The sequence below is a fragment of the Vanellus vanellus genome (genome assembly GCF_965231255.1).
Source record: "Vanellus vanellus genome assembly, chromosome: 16".
In the NCBI taxonomy this organism is placed as follows: domain Eukaryota; kingdom Metazoa; phylum Chordata; class Aves; order Charadriiformes; family Charadriidae; genus Vanellus; species Vanellus vanellus.
In genome coordinates this window covers 4,383,504-4,409,536 of record NC_138921.1, presented here as the reverse complement: position 1 = coordinate 4,409,536, position 26,033 = coordinate 4,383,504, and the positions used below count along the sequence as shown (strand labels likewise).

General features: G+C 37.8%; 1 protein-coding gene across 1 annotated transcript in view; it reads right to left on the bottom strand.

Moving 5' to 3' along the window:
- Nucleotides 1-25,730, bottom strand: part of CCDC60 (coiled-coil domain containing 60) — a gene marked incomplete at both ends in the record, with an annotated part of 61,668 nt that extends 35,938 nt beyond the window's left edge. Inside the window, 2 exons of the mRNA XM_082491910.1 lie at nucleotides 293-376; nucleotides 25,281-25,730. Of these exons, the coding sequence (XP_082348036.1) occupies nucleotides 293-376; nucleotides 25,281-25,730 (534 nt within the window). The remainder of the gene's footprint in view (nucleotides 1-292; nucleotides 377-25,280) is intronic.
- Between the last annotated feature and the right edge of the window lie 303 nt (nucleotides 25,731-26,033).

Below are 26,033 nucleotides of genomic sequence, written 5' to 3'. Positions count from 1 at the left end.
CACATGGAATAACTAACAGCTAAACTGAATTTTCAGAACACTATTTTTACCAAGTTACAATAGAACGCAACATCTCACTCTGATTTTTTTTTCCCCCCGATACCTTCAGGAGGAGTTTTACTAGATAAAACCTATGAAGTGTTCATCAGTCAGCAAAAGGCTGGTTCCTCATGTACAGTAAGGCTTTAAACCTTGAATTCAGCAAACAGATATCTATATGAGTAATTAAAACATGTTTGTCTGTTGCCGCCTTTAACTCCATCTTGAACCAAAGCTTCACCAGTAGTCTCACCTCTGGATTGAAAGAGTACTTGTTAGTAGTAACCTCAGCCAGTTCTTTGGGTGGTTTTTCCTGTGTATCTTTTTTCACTGGTTCCTAAAAAAAATGAACAAAATTATGTAATCATATTTGAAATACTGCTAGTTACCCATACTGTAGCAGATCATGATTTTCAATATTAAGTGGTTTAAATAAATTTTTCTCCATAGATGCAAACTAAAGCAAAAATAACATCTATCCTATTGTAGAAAAACTTAAAATGTCATTAAGTAACTTTGGTGCACAAATAGGTTCTCATATGAAGTACCTTCTGACAAGCTACTGTGCAAAATGCATACGTGCTTTCTAAATTACTATGCTTAAATGCTTAGAAAACGTAACTTTTCTCTTGGAAAACTGTTATATAGGCCGCTGTGTCTAACATAAAAAGAAAATCCAATTTCCAAAACCAGGAATAGGAAATTACTTACCTGGAATTGCTCTCCCCTGAAGATATATGCTGTGAGAGACCACTATTCTTGGATCTGTGCTTTCACCCACAAGGAAGGCACAGACTCATAAAAAGCCCTGAAGTCAGACACCAGCACACTTTTAGTCCTGCTTCAATCATCAGTTTATTCAAGTGGAAGGAAGACATATTCCCTCCTATTAAAAAAATTATATAGGTAGATTAATAAAAGACTTCAGATCACTCAGCAGCATATGGTGCTCAGGCTAAAAGGATGAGAAAACAGTAATTCTTTCCTGCGCTAGTTTTAGATCAAAGAGCTCGTCTATTGATTCCAAGCTAAGCAAAGCCGGAGGCCCTAGCAAGTTGCATCCATGTAGTCAGGGTACAGCCAATGTAGAAAAAAGGCTGAAAGACTGCACAGTATAATCACAGCCATGGATGAAATACCTGCCATGCTGCATAGCTTTTGCACAACAGGGCAAAACCTGGAAATATTCAAGTATTTAAAAAAACACCACCTAAGAGCAGAGCATTTTGCTTGCTGGAATCTTGACTTGAAAAGGCACAAAATTCTTTCCAAATTTATGTTCCTGTGTAACATTTCAGCAGAACAAAGGTTCAAAGGTTAAGGAACAGTGTCTTCACCAACTGGAGAACTGCAAACACCAATGTTCTAATGTAATGACCGAGGCAGCCCACAAAAATAGAAAACTTTGGAAGAAAAAAAAAACGACCGACCCCAAACCCAGAAATGGTACAATGAGCAAAGTAGCTGGAATGGAAAGGAGATTTTCTGCAGGGAAACAATGACCTAATGAAATGTCAAAATGAAGTCTGAATCCTCTACCGTTTCATGGAGTTGGGGTGCACTTGACCAAGACTGGTCAGCAGCAGAGACAGATGGCAAATTGACACTGCTCAGGAGCACAAGCCTTGCTGAGGGCTATCAATGTACTGAAAGCCCACCTCAGTGATCGAGAAAACCACATTCATGCACTGAGAGACAGAGAAATCATTTTCCAGCCTGAGTGGGAACCCATACTTCAGCTGTAGGAAATGCTAATCAGAGGAGATCACTGGGGATGAGCATGCATTCGGTATTGACAGTCTGTTACACTGAACTTCAGGAAAATAAAAATTAAGTATATGCCATTACATAAATTTAATCATCAATATTTGGTATATTTTTTCCAGAGATCAAAGTTATTTATTTTATTAATTTGTAGTAAGAAGCAAGATACTGTGAAAACAAGTTTTCAAAAGTAGACTGGATTTCAGAAATGGATTACCAAAATGCTTTTTAAAAAAAGTAATTTCCAGCATAAGTAGTCTGAAATATTTGTAACTACATTCCTGTATATTCATGAACACAAGTGATCTATCCAGAACATAAATAATGCTAAAAGAAAAATAATTATTTATTTCTTCTGATTTACCCTTCTAAATTTCAGAGTACTCTCAAAGGTAGAAAGGTATCAGATGGATAGAACAGAAGACTTTGAAGGTGAAACACCTTCAGAGAAGCTGGTTCAGAAACAGCTTGGTTTTAGAATTGGAAAAGTTTTCATATTTTGGGCAATTCTTTTTTTGTACCAGGGCACACATTTTAAGCACAATGAAAAACCCAAGAAGATTCTAAGTACTTGGACATCCTTCAATCTTCTTTCTCCTTTTCTGTTATTATTTCCATACGGCTATCACCTCTGCATTGCATATCTATTTGTAATCTGTAATGCCAACCACCACAGCATCATCTCATAGCACAATAAGCAACAAAACCAAAACCCATAAACTTGTGTCAGTTTTCCCATCTTCTCTGCTACGGGAATAGCATGCAGCAGACTGATGCTGGTGGGCCCTTTTTTTTTTTTAATTCAGATTGCACACATCTGTATTTGAAAAGAAAGCTAGAAGGAATATGATTTGGACTTGAAGCAGAAGTGTCTTACACTCCAGGAATAGCACCATTTCCAGTCTGTTTTGCTCCTGATAATTTTTTTTTTTTTTTTTTAGAAGCACCAAAATGTTGACAACAGCCAGGTACTATTGCTTTTACAGCTGGTGATACCTTGAACAACATGATTAAAACCAATTGAGAGTCTTTCAAAGTAACTTACTATTCAAGGGAAGGAAGAGTGGTGGAATGTAGCCCTAAGATTTTAATAGCTTGAAGGCACCAGTACACTGATCACTGGTATAGGGTCTGGAGCCATTTAGCTATAGTCATTGCAAGTGTCTCATGCCACAAAGCACTGAAGAAGTCTTTTCAGGTGCAACATTTGCCTGCATCCTCCCTCTGGCCAGCCAGCTTAGCCAGTTCATGAGGAAAGGAAAGAGAGCTCTGAACCTACCTAACCTTTGCACAGTTGCTCAGGGGAAGGAGGTATCACATACACCACCCCCTCTGCTCAGGCACTGATAATGTGATTCAATTGGCCTTATCGCAGAAAACAGAAGGGAATAGCTTCCTTTTCTACAACATTATCTTTCATTTTTATGTCATGTATTGAAAAGGTGCAATCTGCACTTAAAATGGTAACAGTACATAATTATAGAGCAGTAGAACTCTATCTTTTTAATTTGCAGTACAGATAGAAAAAAAACAGAAAATACTGGTATGTCATTTGTTAAACTCAATATATTATCATGACAATCTGAACAATCTTTAGAGTTTGGGTGTTCCAGGTTTTTTTTAGTGTTTCCAACTTACGAAGACTTTCATCGTAGTTCACTTAATTTGCTTTTAAGCCATCAAAAGGCCTGTTTCAGTGATAGTTTCCTGCTTTCATTATAGTGAAGTAACAAAAATTTCATACAACTCCATATGTAAGAAACAATTTAAAAAAAAATAATCATAAAGTAATATATGAAACATCATCTCAAAGTGAAATTACATGAGGAAATGACCCAAAATTTTTCCATGAAAATGATTATGGTCATTTTTCTTGAGCTCACATCCAGCAGCTCTAGGTGCACTGAACTACAGCAATCTTGCAGTAGGTGGAGCTCGATGCCATCTGATTGTCTATAGCTCCGCTCCTGTGGACCTGGAGGTGACCCCTTTCAATGCTACCATAGGTGGCTAATGGCACACAGGAAGCCCTGGCATTCTTGCTTACTGTCTTACACAGCTCTGTATGTGTCCTCTTCAACTTTAGAAGGAAAACTGAATGCTCTTAAAGCATTTTTGGATGAACAAATTCTTTTGAATAGCTTGTTTCTGTCACAAACCACCACCTGCAGTCAGTATAGATTTTATCCTAACAATTCCCAAATACTTCCACTTTCTCTTCTAAATAATTCTGGCAATTCAAGATTGTTTAACTCTGACAAATCCTTCCTTTTATTAAACATAGAATTGTCTAGGTTGGAAGGGACCTTTAAGATCAAGTCCAACCATTCTCTCCATTTCATACACCTGTTGTCTTTACAGATGTCATTCTGTCAGTTTTGAGAATTTAACTTTCTTCTCCAGATCTTATTGGGGAAATAGCCTAAGTTGGTGGCGTATATAGATGGAGAGTCAAGGCGCAATCAACATGCTTTTAGGTTGTTACACTTTCAATTTTTTTATTTGAGCTGATGAAAGAATCCACTTCCTTGGCAACTCCTGAAGTTTTTTCATTCTAAGTAACTCATTAAGTTGATATGTTATTGTCAAAAATAGCAGACTGACACACCTATTGCACTCTTCTTCCTTTTAATATATCACTTGAATAGGAGCATTATGATTACATTGGCAAACTGTGAATGTGTTTTGATGAAAATATCAGCACAGCCTCATTACAAGCCAACATTTAGCCATCCAAATACAAGATTGACCTGGTGAAATAATTTTTTTAATTTTACAAAAATGTTTAGAAAGCTTTTGTGAAGCACTACATATAGCTGACTACTGCTGTTGTGCAGGTGGGATTCTAAGTGTTGAATTTTAAAGGCAGTATTCTAGCCAAGTATTCAGGATTTTTTTCCCTATTTCTTCTTTTACTGCTGCTGCTCAGTACTGACCCTTTCTGCCCTTTCACTAGAATGTGGGAACATGTAACAGACATCAGGACTAAAAGAGAATTTTCAATTAAACACAAGAGGCTCCAAGGCAAAGGACTTCACTGAGAACGTACTACAGAAAATTAAGATTGCTTTAAGAGTAATGTTGGTTTAGTGCTTCAGTTTAAAAAAAAAAAAAAGCCACAACTAAATCTGCAGATATAAACATACATCAGCATCAAAGACAAGATACCTGATTTGTTAAGGTTGTGCTGTACCGTATCAATAATGCAAAGCACTTTGCCGTTGAGAATCCCTGTTGCCAAGGGGAGTGCTTGATAAGAGCTATTGCAGCAGCTTCCATTCCCTGGTTTCTGATCAGAAATGGTCCTGGTATCGATGGAAAGGGGCACTCATCCCACTGTTTTACCATAAGTAGTTTTAATGAGTGAGGGAGTTCTAGTCCTGTTAGGTATCCTTCTGCACTCCAATGAACGCATTACTGTCAATATAGACATATCAGGAAAATGGAAGGAGGCAGCTGAAAAGTGAGAGAGAGGTTGTCTGCTAGTGAAGGCATGAGACTGAAATTTGAAATAAGTAGATTCAATTTCACCTCTGACATCCTAAATAAAACATTTAACACCTTATCCCAGCTAGCAGGAGCCTTTTTTCTTTTTTGACTACAAAGAATTCTTGTACGAACTGCACAGCTCATTGTGCCTCTACTCCCCGTGTCTGAAATGGGAAAAATAACACTTTTTCATTAATATCTGAATACTCCATAGATGTTATAGTGATGGAAAGCCTAGGTACAGAAAAACTGTTGTTTTCATAATAAAACCAGCTCACCTAGCTTGGCATTGTTTATTCCATTGATTTCCTTCTGTCTCTCATATTCCTTGGGGAAATTCTCTTTTTATTTTCTTGTCTCCCAAGAATATTTACCTAATTCTGAGAAGTTTGGTAAGTTTTGTAAAAATAATTGGATCAAATTAATCTCAGTTGCATTGTTGTCAGTGCATTTACTCTACAGTTACTTTTAACCCCTTAAGCAATTACATTATTTGAGCTGCATCTTTATAGTCTCCATAAACTCTTTCCATTAAGATGATTTGAAAATTTCAAAATATGTCCTCAGAAGTCAATGCAAATAAGCAAGCAAAAAATTATCACTGCTGTATGACATCTTTCTATACTGCTTATATTTCTGTTTCTGTCATTTACATGGTCTCTGGGCCATGCATGTCTCTGGTACATGCAACACTCCCAAAGCCTTTTATTCACATTTTTGGTTGCATACTGGCAATGATAATATTCCTCAACCTTAGCTAATGTTTTCTAGATATTTTCCCCTACTGAAGTCAGAATTACAAATGTTCTCACCAAATCGTCTTCCAGAAGACCAGATGTCCCAAAGACATTTTGGACCGCCAAAAATCCATTCTGCTAGAAATGAATGTAATGTGTGTTAAACCAAAAAAAGAAAAACCTTTTGCACCACAATAGTGCTTGCATCCTTCTTGTATTTAGTAGGGTTTAAAACAGATTACAAAAGTGCTGAAAAAAACCCTTTAGGCACAAAGGACACTCAGAAAGCAGAAACATCTATAAACCACTCTAAAAAATTAGTTTCTTACTTCTGCTAGCCTAACACAGGATTTCTTATTGGAATGCTATGCTAAAAACATGAAAGTTCATGAACCAAAGCAGAAGTACCTAATAAAATTATCAGATCGATATCTGCTACAGCACAGAGTCTCTATTCAATCCAAAAGAAACAAACAAAAAAAGAACATGCTATTCTGTTTTACTTCATAGCGAGAACAAAGTTAATTTGAGAAGGAGGTGGGGGAAGACACAGCTGGAGAGCAGAGTTACCAGCCTCAGGAAATTCAAGGAAATGTAATTGAGAACAAATTATCTCTTTAATTACTTTTGACCAAATCAATGAAAACCATGGAATAAAAAGCATGATGACTGCCACCTGGTAGAGGACAAAGAACACCAAAGTTGAAAATTACCACAAAACTAAAACACAGTGTTAAGAACAATCAAAGCACTGCTCTCACAGAAGAAAAAAAAAGTGGGTGAAGGATATTAGTTCAATAAACAAGCAGTGCATGCAGAAGCTAATAGTTGGGTTTGGCCACTGCTCACTGTTCTCAGCTGTGAAGACTGTTAACTCTTTACTATCTCACTTGAATTTCAAGTTGTCCCATCATTACTCAGGGATCAGAGAAAAAAAAAAACCCAAACAACAAACCAAAGCTCAAGACCTCCTGTTTCCTTCTGAAGTTCCATGTTTTCTCCCATGCTGGCCTTTATTTACTAAACCAACATAGGAATTATTTATTATTTAAGTTTAAGGCACAGCACTTATTCTTGTCAGTGTATTAATGAAACACAGCAAGATCTTACCCCTCCTTTGGCTTCATTCCCAGATACGAATAGTAATACTCACACCTGGGGGTCACTAATGTGTAGCTAAGCACAGCTGGCTCTGAGTGTGATGGATGGGACACAGTCTTCTGGCTAGGCAGAGATGGAGGGACTACAAGGGCTACGACAGCATCCAGTTGCAGGGAAGACTCCAAAGCTTATCTATCTATACTACTTACATGGTCCTCATTACCATAGTAGTTTAGCAGTTCACCACCTTTAAGACATTAATCCTCACAACATTCTTGTCAAGTAGGAGAGTGGTATTATCTTCTTTGTATATATGAAGAATGAAGGTAGAAAAAGATAAGTGACTTGCCCCTGGTCACGTACAACATACACATGAATGTTCTCTGAATTGCTTAAATAAGCGTTTCACAGAAGTACAATTAGAATTATCAAAAACAGAGGCCTTAAACTGCCTCATTTCTTTACCTTTTTTGATTATTTGGTTTTAGGAAGATGGCAATATTTCACTGATTTTGAAATAGTAAACGGTCTTTAAGATACACTCTTTCCCCAGCAGTAACTAATTTCTTCTTCCTCTCCTGCCTAGCTTATACCTTAAACTCATGCATAGACTAAGTCCTCACACGGGGTTAGTACATCATTCCAGTCCCACCAATGCCGATTATGTGTAACCTGTACACAATAGACAGAAATGACAGGATGGCAATAAAGGATGAATTCAGCAAATTGAGTACCTTTGTTATCTAAAAGCACAGCCATATTAGCTAGAATTTCCAAAATTATTGAAAATTCAATATCACAACACAATTTTTCCCCCCAGGAATATATGTCTTAAAGTTTTTGAATATGTCTGATTAAAGTGGAGATATGCCTAAAAAGTTATTTACTTTTTCAATGGAACAGATCTGACTTCTACTAAAGTAGAAGTGGCCCAGAAAAAAAAGAAATCTTAGAAAGATGAGCTACTTCCTATTTCACTGTCAGACCTACAATGGAAAAAAATTTCAAGTGACAACATAATGCAGACAATGCAGTGAGATATGCTATATAGCCTGAGGTAAAAGAAATGGGCATTGCAGGTTTTTTCCTTGCAAGTTGCTGTAGCCCACTTAGAGAATAAATGGATTTGGGGCCAAAACTATTATCATCACTGCATCCATTCCCACCAAAATGCACTCTGAGAGGTCCTGGTAGCAAACATGCACCACCCCTGCTGGTTTTGTCAATAAACAGCAAATCTTATTCTGCAAAGGCATGCATTTTTCATAAGATCTAAAATCATTTTAAAGCCCAACAACAAAGAAAAACGCATTAAAAACCACAATACGACTGGCTTCCTGGCACAATTTTCTCAAACAACAGCTGGCCAAGTATGCTAGACTCACAAGAAAAAGAGCTGGCTGTACTTTCCAAAGGACATTATTTCAAACAAACTAGATCTCAGAACTCTGAAAGAAAAGTCTTTTTAGTTGGCATAAGGCCAGGAAAACTATTGGTAGAAAGAACAACTAATTATGGTTAAATTAACCTCTGGAAGGAATTGGAGATGCATAAGCAAGCCCAGCTTTGCCTTGTAAACAGAATGCACAGTGCATCAGTCCCCAAAACCTCTGTCTCAAGTTCTGAGACAGTTACTTTCAAAACTTCTTTTAAAAAATACCTTTCATGCAAAAAAGTTGAGTTCAAAATTATCAGCTTTATGTGGGTGATTTTGCTTTACTGATGTCTCTGAACACCTGATAGCTTATGTTAGTAAGGATTATTAGAATTCATTGTATCCAACTGTATTCGAGTTAAAAAAAAAAAAAAAAAAAAAGGAGAGGGCTTAGAGAATTTTCCTGGTACTTAGAGTAAAATTACTGGATGTTAAGTTCCTAATTATGTGAGCTAGCTTTGTGTTTACCTAGCACTTATTTCTAGAATGTTTCAGCCTGATGAGGTATACTTATTTTTTCCCCACATAGATGAAGCCAGCCAAAGTCTGAACGCCTTCTAATGTGAACAATGATTTGTTAGAAGCCTCACAGAGAACTAAGCTCCAATCTCTGGGCAGCCAGACACAGAAGTGGTTCACACCTGCATATAAGGACAATGTGACTTTCAGACACAGTTCTTAAAGACGATGGGCAGGACCAATGGAAGCTGGGAACAGCAATGCCATGGAAAACCATAAGTTTATTTGATTAAATGCTTTAGCTTCCAGAGCTCTACAACACTGGCTGCTCACAGACAGCATCTGCAAAACTACAAAATTTACAGTCAAACAAACATTTATTTTGCTACAAACTACCAAAGTAAAAGTGGTACAAAACATAGTCATCAATTCCATGATTAAACATGGTTACATTCAGATGACAGTAGAGTCAATTTAGGTGCTTTGTGTGGGCAACTGAAGAGCTAGAACTGCAATAACCAGAGGTCTAAAACACTATAATTGATTGTCATTTCAGATTGCATACTTGGGATATACTAAACTGCCAGCAAGGAATATACTAAAATGAGTTTTACCATGATTCTTCTCTAGAAAAAAGCAGTGAATAGCTGGAATAGCCATGGTGATTTTTGCTTGTATTTTTATACTCATGGGACACAAAAATAAGCCAATAATTTTCATCTCTATCCTAGGCTTTACTTAGGCCTTGGCATTGTAAAAAGAATGGACATCACTGAACCACTTTCTCAGTAAAACTTTAAAAGGTGTCTTAGTAATGAACTTTTCCTATGCTGAAGAGCGAGGGTGTCCTATTCAGGATTGTGCAGAAGAGATCCACCTTGGACTTCTCCAATTATAGACTGTTTGATTTACTCAGAACTAAGTTAAGAAGCATTCAGTCACACAAACACACATATTTACTAAAGCCCTGTTGCAGTATACAATTTATTTGGTCCACATACCTAGTTTGGTAAAAAGCTATAAAGTCTAACATAGTCTTAATCACTGTGAAAGATTGTATTTACTTTAATTAAGGGTCTGAGAAGCCTTAGGGATATCAAGAGTCTAATTTCTGGACAATCCATATGGATAGCCTAGAATTAGCTGTGGGACTATGACATATTCTAGTGAAATAGCAGTGTCTTAGTCTTAGGATAAATGCTTAAGCTAACATGTTCTGTTTCATAGCTCTGGTTTTTGCTGAGTAGCATCCAAACCTCATGTAACAGCAGCCTGAAGGTGTTGGAAAGGCTGGACAGCAATACTGTGGCTGGAGGAGAAAGTGTTAAACGTATAAAGACTAAGCCTGAGCTTGTTAGAACAATTGTTTCACTTGTATCTTCCTAGATCACTAGTGGCACTCTAAATGTTGTTATTCTGGGATCACTGTGACTCATGTTTCTGTGGAAGAAAATAATGGAAAGCCAACATTAACAGAAAGCTCAGCTAATTAAACATCACTTCCTCCCATCTATAGCTTTCCTAAGAAAACTTGTGTAGAGGAGAGCTGTAACAGATTGCTTTCGAAGTAAGAAATCCAAGTGAGTTATTACTCAGATGAAATAGTTATCAAAAGTCACCACTTTTCCAAATTGGTAGCTGATATCTGTAGATCTTCAGCTTTTGGCAAACAAACATTACATCCAGTTTAGGGAGGAAGGGATGAAGTTTTTTTTTTCCTGAAGATAGCTAAGACTCAGTGACTAGGAAAAATAAAATCCTGCAAAGGAATGTTAGAGAAGCTTAGTAACGGTAATTCTCTGCCATCATCACAGGACTTTAAAGCATTTTTAAAGGGATGCTATTTTCTGGCCACATCAAGATAGATAATAACCTAATGCACAAATTACTGCTACAGATTGTCTTCTCTAAGAATGCAGATAGATTAATCAGAACCTCTAAGCAGATTGGCAAACACAAATTTTGTTTGGTGTCACTCAGCATGCAGTGATATACCTAAAGTCAGAATGTAACCTTCCATATGAAGTAGCTAGACAATGAGAATAATATAGTAAGGTCATTATGGAATATATCCATCATTTTTTTCAAATTACGCTTTGTTTTTCAAAATTTAAACTTCTACATTTATCTTGCACACTGTCTAATCTTTTGGATATTTTAAATGATATTTTAAAAACTCAGATGATTGAGTTTGTATAATGAGAAATTTAATGACCTGTAAAATGAATAGAGTGCATCTGCCAGCCCTAAAAAAGTCATCTCTTCACCACATGCACGTCACAATATGGGACTGACAGTTCCACTGTTATTTTTCCAGGCAGCCACTCCTATTGCTTCCCTAAAACAAACATACATTTTCAGACGCAAGTTGAAGACTAAGATTATTAAAATGCTTTAATATTTCTTAAAATATTTTTCCAATAACACTTTACATATAATAAACAAAAGGTATACAGCGGTTGCTATATAAACACACATTCTCCTCAGCTAAACTGAAAATGCAAAGTTTACAAACAAAAAGATAACCAAATTCTGAACCACTGTTTAATTTCACTCAAGCATATTTTTGTCAAAGGATTAAATTCTCTGCTGGAGTAAAGATCCTAACTGGACCCATATTTTGACAGGAATGACTAAGGTCCCTACTGCAACAGCAGAATGAATATGTAACCACAGACTGGCCGGCACCAACTTCATCCATGATAAACATGAGACAGATGAACATGTCAAGAAAAGGACCTTAGTGGCTATGTTTTATGCAAGATCCCAGAGTATCTTTTAAGCCTCATACAAAGTCCAAAACACCCCTTATATCTATACCAAGGTCCTAGCAAACAGCTCTTCATGGGTTTTGGATGTAACATACTGAACTAGAAATGCCCTCTCTTTATTATCTATTTGTAATTTATAGTAAAACTTAAGCATGCACACACAAACACCCCCCCCCCTTGTTTGTACCTAGTGTAGGCTGGATCATCAGATTAAGTTAGCTATCATTCTGGCACAGATTTGACTTGGTTATCTGCAAATAAAGCCCTATATAATTTTATCCGTGACTTCAAAAAAAAGTATTAATATTTAGGAACTACTCTACACTTCTTGTAAAAGAAATTCAGTCCAAACTGCTAACATCTGACACATAAATAAGGGAATAAGCCACAGCTAAACTGCCAAAACTTGACTTTCCGAAGGACAGCTATTTTGAGAAGCATTTTCTAATAACCGTGCCAGTTGCATACACAGACTGCATTACATCTGTGGCCCATTCTCCTTAAGCATTGTCTTTGTTTTGATATCTTATTTTGTATTCCATTAGTTTTAAGGCTGTATGTCATACTGCCATTAAATCACTGTTTCCAAGCAATAGTGTCTTCCAGCTGACCTCAGAGCAAAAAAGCACACTTACATTCATACAATTTGCTGTTACAACCAATAGGTGTTGGAAAGCCTTACCCCAAAGCCGCTATCTTACATAGCTAACTCACTCTGACTTACCAATTATTGCCGTGCACCAATTCAGATCTTGCATAGATAAAATAAGCTAACATTAATTTAGGAGTGCAGCTGAAAGTGAAATTCCTGAAGAAATACACAATACTTTACCAATAGCAGCTTTCTTAAAAGAGAAGGATTCAAACATTTCTCATGAGCCAATGGAAATGGCAAAGTGATTATTTGGAAAAGGTTTGTTGGTTTGGGGGCTTTATTGTTATTTTGGGGTGGTTTTGTTGTTGGTTGGTTTTTTTTTGTTTGGTTTTTTTTTTTTTTTTTTTTTTTCCAATCTATTTTCATGTGCTTTCACCAAAAGATGAAGTGAGCTCACTGTCAGCAAGAGTGATTTCTGACCACCAGACAGCAAAGTTGAATGGATTCCATGCTGCTGAGCTTTTAGAAAAAGCCAGAAAAAAATAAAAATAAAGCTTTCATCTGATGAACCTGGATAGGGATCACTAGGATCCTGCCAAGGCTTAATTTCTCATTTTTCATGGATTAACATTATTGTTTATAGTTCAGGCTGTTGCATAGTGACACAAGCTCTTAACAGGGCGACAAGAAACAAACCCAACCAAACAAATAACAATTCCAAGACATAGCTACGCCTCTGATGGAGTTTAAAATGAGCTTATTTTACAGAAATCCACCTATGAGATTCACCAACAATGGCAGTGTTTGTCACGGCAGAGCTTGTGGGTGAAGTGCCTGAGAACCCTCCAGCGACAGTACAGCTGTCTGCACAGAGAATTCAACTCCCTGAACTGTAATGAGCAATTTGTCTCACAGCTTTGATCCACTGTCAGTTTAGCTGACACTGACTCCAGGAATTAATTTCTAACATTTCAGGGTAACCTAATAAAAAAAATAAAAATTGAAGTAGCGTGTGGTCGATATCTGTAGATAACATATCAGCTGCTGCAGGTGTTAAAAATTTTAAATGTGTTTCTATTATATTAAAGGCTTTCCGTTTCTTGAATGCATAAATACACAACCCTAAGACAAAGTATCAATAAGGTAAAGCAGCATAAAGGACAGAATATTTCAACCATGTGCTCTAAACTGTGTTGATCCTATGTATTTGAGAAGCTTCCTTAGAGCAAAGGCATCCTTTGTACAACTGAACAGATCCTTTATTTGAACAATCTGCCCACTTTGGAAAATGTGTTCAGAATTAGAGGGAGATCAGTTTCAAGTTTTTAAAGCCATCACAATGGAATTGGACTAGAATATGTTTGGGTTTTAATTACAAGACAATTGTTATTGATTTTCAATTATTTTGTCAACACAATAAACGCACTGTATGAAAGTCAAATACTTCTAGCTCTGGCATAACTGATCAACACTAAATAGAGCAGTAAATACTGGCTTTAGAAAACATTTAGGAAGAGAATGTAAACTCTCTTTAAATCCAGTCCAACTGTTACACTGTCATTACACTGCAGACGAATCACGATCCATCTATTTCAGTCCATTCTGGGCAAAAATCTTTGTCAGCAGCAAACTGCCACTTTGTTGTGGCTTAAGGTTGTCACACCTGACCATTGTGAACTGATGCTGGTCACACCATTCTTTGCCAGCCAGCCAACAAATTTGCCAATATCATTACACCTGCAAGAACGTACTCATCCAAAGAGTTACCAATGACCAGACTTCCAGACCTTTATTATTTTCTGTTGCCCTATATTCAGGCATTGCTCTGGTGGTAGGTTAGGTGACAAGAAAGGAACATTGCTGCTGGGCTCGCATGTGAGATTTTTAGTGGGGAATGTTTTGCAGGTAGGCTCCACAAGATAATATTCACTACCTGCAGCACTGTGTCATAGCCTCTCTGATATATCCAACACAGCCAGTTAGCAGACCGTAGATGAAGATGACCAGTAGCAACTGGCAGCTGGGGTCAGACAGTACCACAAATACACAAAGTATCAGCCCAGCTGTGGGGGAATTCAACCATATGTGTAAATCTTATTCTAAAACTGTCCGACACGACAGGTTTGACTTTCTGCTGTTACCTCTCCAGTGAAAAGGATAGTGTTTGTCCTTTATCTTTAGGCCATAGTTATGAGATCACTTCATTTATTCATAAAATAAACATCTCTCCAAACACCAGGGCAAACAGTTAACTATGAGGATCATTTGTTATCTAATAAAGCCACAAGTCTTCCTCTATCTGAACCGGCAGCTAACAGATTCAAGAGACACAAGCAGTTAAAGAACAACTTTGAGGGGAAAGGAAGGAATCAACTGAGAGCAGAGTTCAAAACCACAGGGATCCTGAAGAACTGAGGGAAACTGACCCACAGTCAGACCAAATGATGCCACCTAAGAATCTTGTACAGATCAGGATCCTCAGTATCAAAGACAAAGGAGGCTATCTGATCACCAGGAACCACTGGTTGTACCTGCAGGAAAGAAATGAAGCACTGAGGCCAAAACTATTGAAGTAAATAGATTTCAGAGTGAAGTACTGCAGTCCAAGAACTGCTCTAACAGATGAGGAATGACATGATTTCACCCTCCCAGAAGTGCCACAGGCATTACCTCAAGGCCAAAGACACAGTAGAGTGCACTCACAGCAACTAGGATTGGCCAGAGGTTTCAGCGGGTTCTGTAATTTTCTGCAACCTAATTTTAATTGCAGCAGAGAAAACATTACAAATAACCTTAATAGCTTTGCAGTCTCTCTATTTCAGCGTATGGATTGTCATCTAGAGCCCGATGTAATACAGCTAGAATTTACCTGGTATGAGTATGGAAACTTACTAAAATGTCAAAGTCATTCTTAAAAAGGGAAGATTTGTAATTGACACAGTGTATGAATGAGCAATTACAAATTTAAATATGGCACAACAGCTTTATGAAGTATCTTTTGACCCTTAAATGAAATTGTTTAGGTATGTATGAAGTAAAATGCTTGCAGATCAAAATCTAGCAGTGTTTCACTTGAACTGTGCCTTTCTCCATGATTACTCCACTGAGGTTGATAGACAGGCATATGAAATATCCGAGTATTCCACCCACATCAATAAGGACTGTGGAATCTGTCTTTTGTACCTGCTTAGATTAGCAGAGAGGACACATAAACCTTTTAGCAGTAAGTCATGGAGGAATTAAGTTAAGACCTCCCTTTTAATACACTGGAAAAAAAGGTTCCAGGCTACAATCCAGACTACAATACTCCAAACAATGTTACAGCCTCGTTTTCACAAATAACACAAAGTAACTCCTTTTTCTAAATGAACAGAATCCACGGTAACATTATAGCTACTACCTCCATTCCCCATATCCTGCTTTAGAGCTCTTAATGTAAAGACTGACAGTTATATAGCTGCCTAATTAACTTGACTATTGTCCCCTAAAAACACTCTCTATCTTGGCTCTCCTTCTGTGCAAATAGCATAATGTTAATTTAATGGAAAGGTCACATTATACTACAAGGAATGTAGTGACATTCCATTATGTCCTTCTCTCCCTGCTTACAGTCGTCGTCGTCCCCCGCCCCCTCCTCCCCCCCCCCGCTGTTGTGCATTCAACATTTTTTCTATAGGCATTTCATGAATAATGAGAAGCTACTCTAGACATGGAAAATGCTGCCTTCCACTATTTGCAATTTAAGACACATCATTCTACAGTCTCAAGGAAAGTGAAACACCACCAATCTGATTTTACACAAATGGTTTTTCCTCTGCATGCCAATTCAAGCTTTAATTATTATGCTTTTCCCCCCTTACTGCTGAACACCTTCATTCTCTTTGCCTGCACAGGGAAATATTCCAATTTAAGAACAGTTTTCAAAGTTCTTGCATTCAGATCAACTTACCCCAAAACTGCTGTTTTTCTGTACGAGAAGGATGATTCCTCCTCTGCCATGAAATGATTGGGGTAATTAGCAATTAGTTGACCTGGCTAAACATCAACTTGCTTAAACTGTTGTTCGCTCACTTAAGTTGACCTCTCTTTTTCCAACTGGATACATTATTCTTCACCTTCTGTCCTGAACTCTCAGGTAGCATCGTCCTGCTCTGTCCTGCATCCCTCTGCTCCAACCAGGGATGGCTGATAGGACCTCTACATTCAGTCTGCAAAGTGCTTTTGGCACTATTTGCGGTGAAACTGATCTATAAATATATTATCCTTCCTAGAAATGAGCACAACCCAACCTGTCTACAAATCTTGCCCTGCATTTCTACATTAGTTCTGATTCTTTTTTTTTTTTACCCTTTTGAATATAAAAATCTCCACATAGTTCCTGTTACCCTGCCCCTAATTAAATACCTACCGCTTCCTACTAGTGAGCACATTCACAGAGAAGTTCCTAACTTCCATGTACACAAAAAAGCTCAGCTTTCACACCTGAAACACTTTCTTACATTTCTGGTACACATACATTCATTCCTGATATAACTCCACTGAAGAAGACAGTAGAGAAATCCACCAGTGTCTGGTAAGATCAGCATTAACATTCCTTTGTGCTATCGGAGTGACACAAAGGAATAGGAACCAGAAACTCACCCATGAATTACAAAGTGTTAACCTTACTGTCCAGTGCAAGTTCTACACCAATCACACCCATGAACAGTAACAACCATTTACTTCTTCACTAGCAAGTCTAGTCAAATATCATAATGCTTTTTCCCCATTCTCTCCCAAAAGTAGCCATTTGACAAAGTGTTTTCAGTTATCAAAAGTAATTTTTAACTGCCACACCGCAGCCAGGGGAGCACCAGGTTCTTCAAATACAAGGAATAGTCTATTTCATTACCTAACCTGCACAGTATTTGTATGCACTATTTAAAAGAAGCAGACACTAAACCTGTTAAAAAATCTAATGTTTTGAATATTCACTGCAAAGCATAGTCTTTGTAATGCACTTCTCTCCTGTTCCAGGCATGATATTGCAGATCAATTCCCAAACCTAGGTGAGCAATGCAATTTGCTATAATGACAAGTCAAGCTGTAATCACAGAGGTGTAATGCACCATGACTGTACCAGCAGCCTGACATTTGGCAAGTTTACTAAAACCTTAATAACAATGCATTATTACATTTTATATGCTTCCCTTAACTCATTATGGAAGCAGCCTTTAGGAACAGAAATTGAACTTTTCAAATTGATCAGACTGTTTTGAACCTAATAGCATGGAGATTGTGTGGACCTTACCAGGTAGCTGCTGTTCCAGAGGTATGTCAGACCAATTTAGTAATCATAAAGCCTTTATTTTTATAGAACATTTTCACGTAGTTAGGCTCAGGTCAGGAGTACCACCTAACATTTAATATTCATGTTGGAAAGTAAAACTAGCACTCTTAAGCCAATAAAAAAAAATTCCAATCTTCAAAACAGAGTTCCATAAGCATATGCCCTATTTCTAGTCTCTTTCGTTTCACATTCTAAAAGACAAAGCAAGAACACTTGCAGGAAAAACCAAGAACTCGGAATCAGGAAGTTCTTCACTATAATACCAGGTTTATACTTTCCATATGCAGTTATCTAAGATAATTCACTTTTCTATGTCACTTTCTCCAAATGTACAAGAATGATTGTCAGTCTCACAAGGCCACGAAGAAAAACATTTCAACAAAATTCTCAGTACATGAGTGCTTAAGTGTTATGGTTAACAGTAATAAAACCAACTACTTCAGCTCTGAAGGACTGCTTCTCTTCTAAAATAGCCAAGAATTTCTAACAGACATGTGACTACAGTGGCAGAGTAAATCTCAGATAAGAATAAAAAAATGAAATTCAGAAACACTGCATCAACAATAGCTTCACTATGTCTGCTAAATAATCTCAAATACTTGGTTGGCAGTGTTAGAATTACTGCAACACAATGCAAGATTTCCCTGTTTTGACCATGGACACGAACAAATAAGAATTTCAGTTCCTCAAAAATGGTGTGACTGACATTATTCTGACATTCTGACAGGTTCTTAAAAATTAAACCCAAGCTAAAAGAAACATTTATGGCTCAGGCTAACAAAGGAGAATGAGCTTAATTAATAAAACTAACAGTAGCCACCATACAGTCTAACAGCCTAATCTGATGTAACATTTGTTGAAGGAGGCAGAAAACTATCTGCTATTGCAATTTAGGCGTATATCCAAATTTGATAAAATATGTCTAAAATTGAACTTTTCTTCTTATATCATTTGCCCTGTTCCGGTCCTGTCTATGACAACACCAATGCCTATCACCACATTTATTTTTCATTCCACTCCTTTTAGTGCCACTCCCACATAAACAAACTGCTCCAGACTGTTCAGTCACCTAAAGCTATACCCTTTTCTGTTATTCCATAGCTAAACTATCCACAGTCTGCTTATTCACCTCTTTCTAATACCCCCTCAAACCTTATGCATTCAGGCTTACTAACATTTAATAACGTGTACATAAAAACAGTGATATAATGGTACATTGCAAATGTCTGGTGGGTCAAATGCCTCCCTGGATGGGTGAGAAGAAAGTCAGATATGAGACAGGGACAGCATTAAGCTGTTCTTTTCCAAACATTCTCCGAGTTTGTCTTTTGCAACAAGAAATGCATCTGTTACTATTTTTAAAAAGGAAAAGTAGCATAGTGTTATGTTTGCTAACATAGTTAAAGGCTTTAGAAGAAAAGACAGTTAAAAAAAACCAACTTGAGAAACTCATTCTATTTACTGGAAATCACTATTATCCATAAGATGTGTACAACCAGAGTTTCACCTGCTCATTGCTAGCAGTGACCCTGGTGAAAGCTGGAAACATACATCAGCTTTCATCATATGTAAAGCAAAGATATCACCTCGGATGGCAAATATTCGTGAATTCTGTCCTGCCTAATGATTACCATGCTGAGAACTTTCACATATAAGCTACAGATAGAGGTTATGAAGCTTGTAGGAAGAGTCATTGGTATAACACCCACAGTTACTTCCTCCCCCCCCCCCCCCCCCCCCCCCGAGACAGAACAGCTACTTCCCTGTATGTTCACTCCAGAAAGAAAAAAACAAAAACAAAAACAAACAAAACCATCTCACAAATTGTGTCTGATTAACACCGAAGAAAAAAGAAAAACCACACCCTTTTACCTATTAAAAACAAGGAAAAGAAACTAGAGATGGTTAGCCAAAGAAAAACTACCTTCAAAATCCACCTATGTTAATTAGGTACAAGAAGTCTCCATGGAAACCTAGAGTCAGGCATACCTGTATACCCACTGTATGGTAGGCTTTCAAATGGAAGCATCGCACACTGATGACAAAGTCTTTCAGACATTCCTTAATGTACATTCAGCCAGGTCTCTCAGACATAAAACTATGCACCCTTTCACTCCCATAACAAGTAGTAGAATCTTTCTTACAATGTGATACTATGAACTTTGAAATTGTAATCACAGGGTTAATGTGCTCACACCTGCTTTTTTTGTTTCACATTATCTGTACTCAATGCCTTAATAATACATAATACTTAATAAAGGTTTTGGCAATAGCAAGGTGATAAACCGTAATCGATTGATAAAAGGCAGTTTTCCAACTACTGACTTTTCTTGCACAAACTATTTCTTTTTCTCTTGTCCTAGAGCATTTCTAGCATATAGACATATGGTCAGCTGCAAACTGTTGTGACTTTAGAGAGGGAGAAAAATAGAAAAAAAAAAGAAAAGAAAGGAATGCATTTCTTGAAAATTAGAAGTTTCCTGTATTAACTGGGAAATTCATTTTGTTCATGATCTGCAACAGATAACCAAGATTATGCAAGCCATGACACAATCTACATAGCTATTGCAAAGGAAGGGTAAAGACAAACCTGGTTTTGCAGATGCTTTTAGTTTTCACACTGATTTTCATACAGGGGACATGCGCTGCCATCATAGCTTCAAAAAAAGAAAAAAAGAACTTGGGCATAATTTTGTGTTTCTCTTCTTCTTTCCCAATTTTTAATCAGAAATGCACAAGGACAAATGGGATAAATTTGGATCACCAGAGAAGCAAAAAGTATGACTCTCACTGCCACAACCTCTTCCGTACCCTTCGTGTTTATTGCTCGTTCCCTTCCTTCTGTCCAAAACACCAGCCCATATAAACATTTTATTTCCTGAGCTCACAGTCTGTATGACATGAGCAGCCTGGCGAAATACTACCAGCAGGAAAAAAACAAAAAAACAAAACAAAACAAAAAAAAACAAACAAAAAAAAAAAAAAAACAAAAAAAACCCCAAACCTTAAATCGAATGGGAATTAAACCTTGCAAACAAAGCACATATCAAAAGTCTCACTTTCATACTGCCAATACGCATTTTTTAATTGTTAGAGAGATACTCAAATGTTTACCAACAAAGACTTTGAGATCACCTCTACCAAGCAGTGGAAAGATATGGAAGGGTCCAATTTTACCAGACAACGTTCTACCAAAATACCGCAAGAGATACTTGAATCTGAACATCTCTATCACTGCTTTGGCACTTCTGAATAACAGCCATCCCAGTAATAACTCACCTTTATATTCTACCCCATATAGCTAGTATGAATAAAAAAATATGCTAGAAAGTATTAGTATTTTGTAGCTTTTCACTCTCAAAGCCAGTTGCATAGTTAACAGAAAGAAATATTGAGCTATCCTCTCTCACTAGCATATTGTTGAAATTTCACATTCTTCAAATAAGAAGTTTCAAGGTATTTCTGAAGCTTCTTCTAAATCTATAAAAGTTCTTTGTTTGTTTGTTTGTTTTTTTAAATTACTCAGGCATAGCACTTCTTAGATGCAGGTAAGAGACTGGGGTTGATCGATATCAGTTACTTAATTCAGAAAACATTAGGAATGTCACCACACCAGTGTAGTCTGGCCTGATCAGTTTCTCCATTTTTGAGATACTAGGAAGACAACCCACCACTAATGTTTTCCTGCTCTTCCCAGAGCAATAAGGAATTATGACATCAGAGAGTTGGCAGGAAAATGGTTCTTCGCATTCTAAGTTCTGCCTTGAAATGCATGTTTTTAGCCTTCTGGAAATCAAGGTTTTAAATTGGAAACCCTGACAGATCTTTAACTGCAGCAATAACAAATAACATCAGTGCAATTTCTTTTGAAAGAAATTGCTCCATATTCTTCTCCAGTTTCCAGCTTAAAACCTTTCATTGCTGATGCTGTTGTCAATCTTACCTAGTGACCTATTTACCTAAAGCACAGAATTACAGATCAGAATTTGACAAGTACAGAGCAGGCTTTGACACTAATAATACTCAAGATTTTGTGGACTTGGATTGTTTTTAGGGCTTGGTCAGAAAGGCCACCTTTCTTTCATGTAATAAGTCAACAAGCCACCTCAGAGGTTTTGCAAATGAATTTGTCATAGCAATTAAGGGAAAGAAGCTATATAAACATGATAAAAGGTGACTAACATCACCATACACCGTTACATTAAGGAATAAGAGAGAGACCTTTAACACATTGCTCTGAACGCTTAGAAAATCAAAAATACTGTCTGGATAGCTACATTCTTTGACTTTCAATGAATCAGTGCTGCCTGCAATGCGCACCCAACCTGTGAGAGAGAGGGGGGAAAAAAAAAAACAAAAACTCAAACCAAATGAAGTAGCTTCCAATTATTTGTAATGGAAGCTCAATACCACTATCTTGCAGTATGGGTAGGGACCAATATTAACACAACAGAGAACCAGGCAGCTCCACAGGGAGACTGCTTCCTCAAAAGTTTTGAAAAAGCATCTTCCCAATGGATTTCAGGTCCTTGCCAGGTGCAACTGCTCTGGTTAAAATACATGGTCCTTTCAACTTATCAGGATTCTTCTAGTAAAGACAGTGGTGGGGAGCAGATAGCACATGTAGGAAGCAACCACCTATTAAGCATGTCTGAGAACACTGAGACACTACCAGGGATAAAAGTTGGGATAACTGGCAATCTAAACCCACATCATTGTGAAAGCTGAGCACTTGATTACGTTTGGATAATACCATACAGGATGGTTAAAAGAAGCTTTTTTGTTGTGGGGGTTTGGGGTGGGTTTTTTTGTGGGGTTTGGGGGGGATTTGTTGTTTGACTGGTTTTGTTTTTTTTAAACGTAAATGCTACACTTCCTGAGCTCCCCCATCCCTCGCCAGTACTGCTAGTAGTTTGGAAGGGGTTTATTTTGTTCCAGTGTGTTGCAGTGGAATGCAATCCTTCCACTGCATTGACCCAGCTTCACTTCGTGTTTTCACTGTTATAGATACCACATTCTTTGTGTGACTACAGAACAGCAGAGTTACCAATGCAACAGTCAGAACAGTCAAATATCAGCTCTTTTTCAGATACCAAATTTACTCAGTAAATATACAAAAAGTATCCATGAACATACACCTTTTCTGAACTCATTTGTTGCCATCAGTATATGAAAAAGCACCCTAAATGTGCAATTATTACATACAATATCCTATGCCATTTTGTGTAACTATCCCAGCATACTTAAATGTTTTTAACTTTTTTTTTTTTTACATAGTATCAGTTTAGAAAGTAGCATTTGCCAGCCGATATTAGCATACTCCACTCCCATTGCATTCACAGGGCTTTTATCATCTTCTTGTTGTTTACAAATTTTACTGTCATTCATCATTGCAAATTATCAGCTGTACTTGTGGCTGAAGAAAATGCTAACTCAGAAGGCAGAGGTGAGTGCAAATGTATTAATCGGAGATCATGATTTTTACTACCAGGAATGTCACACTCTCACAACACCTATCATTAGGCATATCCAATATCAACCATCTTCTCAGTTATTCAAAATACTATGGGGACTGCTAGGTGTGGGTGGGAATGGGGGTAAATAACTCTCATGAAGCAAAAATACAGGTAAAATTAGGCAATAGGAATACATTTCTGTCCTAGTATCACTGAAAACTGCATAAATAGATTTCTGCAGAGCATGCTGGCAGCTTAAATAGTGAGAGTTGGTGTGTGAGCAGCATGAAATCCCAGTTTGTGTACATGGAGGGAAGCAGAGGATAGGTCAGATTCATTGCTAGGAAATTTTGGGGTTTTTTAAGTTTTTCAACTTAGTAACCATCACCTTTTTAAAAGGGGAAAAAAAACGGTTAGTCTGAGATTTTCAAGATTATCTAGTGCTTTTAGCCACTCTCTCCACAAAAAGGCACAACAGGTATGACTATATCCCCCCCGATAGCTTCACGAATCTAAAGCATAAGCCACAACCACACATTTAGCAACCTACATATAGTTTATTTTCTGTATAAATGGTATAGTTTTAAGGTGCTAATTTGGTCAACTTAAGTAGCTGAGTTCCAGCTGGGTTTCAGAGCACCCTTAAAGATCAAATCCTGACATTTTTCAATATCAAAACCACCACCATCCACCACAAATTAACCAACGTTTTCAGGATTATCAGAGTTTTGAAGAGTACCATTTGCAGTTGAAAAAACTTCTAATATTCAGATGGAAAGATGTTTTAGAAGTTAAGGTCTAAAAAGAACACTGGCAACCCTTGCTGGATGTTGACTAATTTATGGAAACAAGCCTCTGAATGAAGACAGCCAGCAAGATATTGCTTTAGGTAATATGTAAAAATAAAGTGAATGCCGCCTATTGTCCATTTAGAGCTTAAAACACTTGACCTAAAACTTTAAGCTCTGAATGCAACACACACACAATCAGAGCAGAAAATTAAGTAGTGGGTGGACAGAATCTTTTCTGCCTACCCTGAATAATAACCACACTGCTTCTGCTGCAGCTGTCAGACTATCCCTTGGGCACTACATTAGAAAGCACATAGCAAAGTGTAGGCTCAAAGTCACAAGGACTGATGTCACAGATAGTAGGCTGGAGAGACCGCACTCTGTTTCCACGAAGAAAATTGCTCTTTGCTCAGAACAGCACAGAAAGCTCAGAGAGCTTCAGATCTCCTTGCGTGAACCAACAGCACTGAGGAAAAGAAAACAAATAGCAGAACACTGCAAGCTCATCTCAAGCATCAGTGAATGAGTTCTTGTCCCTGTGGTTTAATGATTCGAGCCTGACTTAAAAGCAACTTGAGACAGTGCAAGGCCTACGATGTTGGTGGGTGTGCAGCACGAAGGAGCAGCACCAGGAGACAATAACCACACAAGCAATCAAAACATCACTATCACAGACACTCCTGGATAATGCCCTTACTCCTTCCTGAAACCCAAATACAGAGGCAAAGTAAAATACAAAATAATTAATCCACCATCTCCAAAGCCATCTGTACCTCTGTAAGTTGTATTCTGAACACTACTTTTTATACCATTCTTATGCTCAACTTTTGAGCTTTTTACCCACCCCTCAACTGCCACCATTTATCATTCCTGCTTTTTAACCCATCCTCTACCCTCACGCCCCCAGCATGGTTCCTCTCCTTCCATTTTCAAGGCTTGTTACCTTTCCCTGAGTATTTTCCCTTAAGTACATTCTCATTATCTCACATTTTCCTTTTCATTCATTAGCCTGTTATTGTCCCTGCTCCGTTTTAAGTGCTGTCTTTAAGAAGCGTAAAGACCAGTTCAAAAACCGGTTCCCAAACCACAATATATACATCAAAGCAGTCCCACTGTATTTACAAATGCTCTGTACCATCATAAAATATTATAGCAGATTGCAATTATTCACAGAAAGGCATGGAACATTGTTTCAAACATTTCTTGAAACAAAAATAATTATTCCATTCCCTGGAAACAGGGGCTTGCAATTTACTTAGAAGGAAAGCCTCCCTGCTTTTCTATTTAAAGCAGAACCAGGGAAGTCAGGCCTACCTGCACAAGCTGCCCCAAAGAGTAGAGGGTGAGTTTCTTCAGGTCTGTGTAGACAACCTCTCCAAGCTCCCGATAAGGCTCCCAAGTGGGGCTGAAGTGTCCCTGAGTGAATCGCTTTTGCCTCCTACGGTAGTTTTCCCAGAACACTTGTTCTCTTGGAGGTTCGCTGCTTCTGTAAATTGTCCTGCTTCTGGCCAAGACCTTTCCTTCCTTCTGAGCAAAGCCAGGAAAAGCCTGAACGCACACAGAATCTCGAGAATTCAACACTGTAGTGGCTGTCAGCACCTTGACGCTGCTGTTCTTAGGTGGCTCTAGTACCACAGGTGCCTTGAATCTGCTGCTTTTAGGTGCGTTTGGTACCACAGGTGCTTTGAGTCTGCTGCTTCTACCCACATTTGCTACCACAGGTGCCTCCACTCTGCAGTTTTTAGATGCACCTGGTGCTGGCATTGTTCCAGAATGGGAACCTTGGTGTTTTCACTCCCAAAGTTACTAAAAACTCTAGTTTCCCAGTCATGAAAACACGCACCCAGTTCCCAAATTCGGAAACAAGTCCTTTTACTTTTCTAAAGGGTAGCCCAGCAGAGGAATCTGCTGCTAACTAACACTACATGAAGCCTCATTTCTCTCAGCAGCCCCTCAAACAACAGAAATAAATCCTGAGAGAGCGGGACACCTAAAACCTAACTAGTCTCCCGGGGAACACCCAGAGCCTCCTCTGAAGGGTTTATTTACAAATAAAACTTCCTTTAC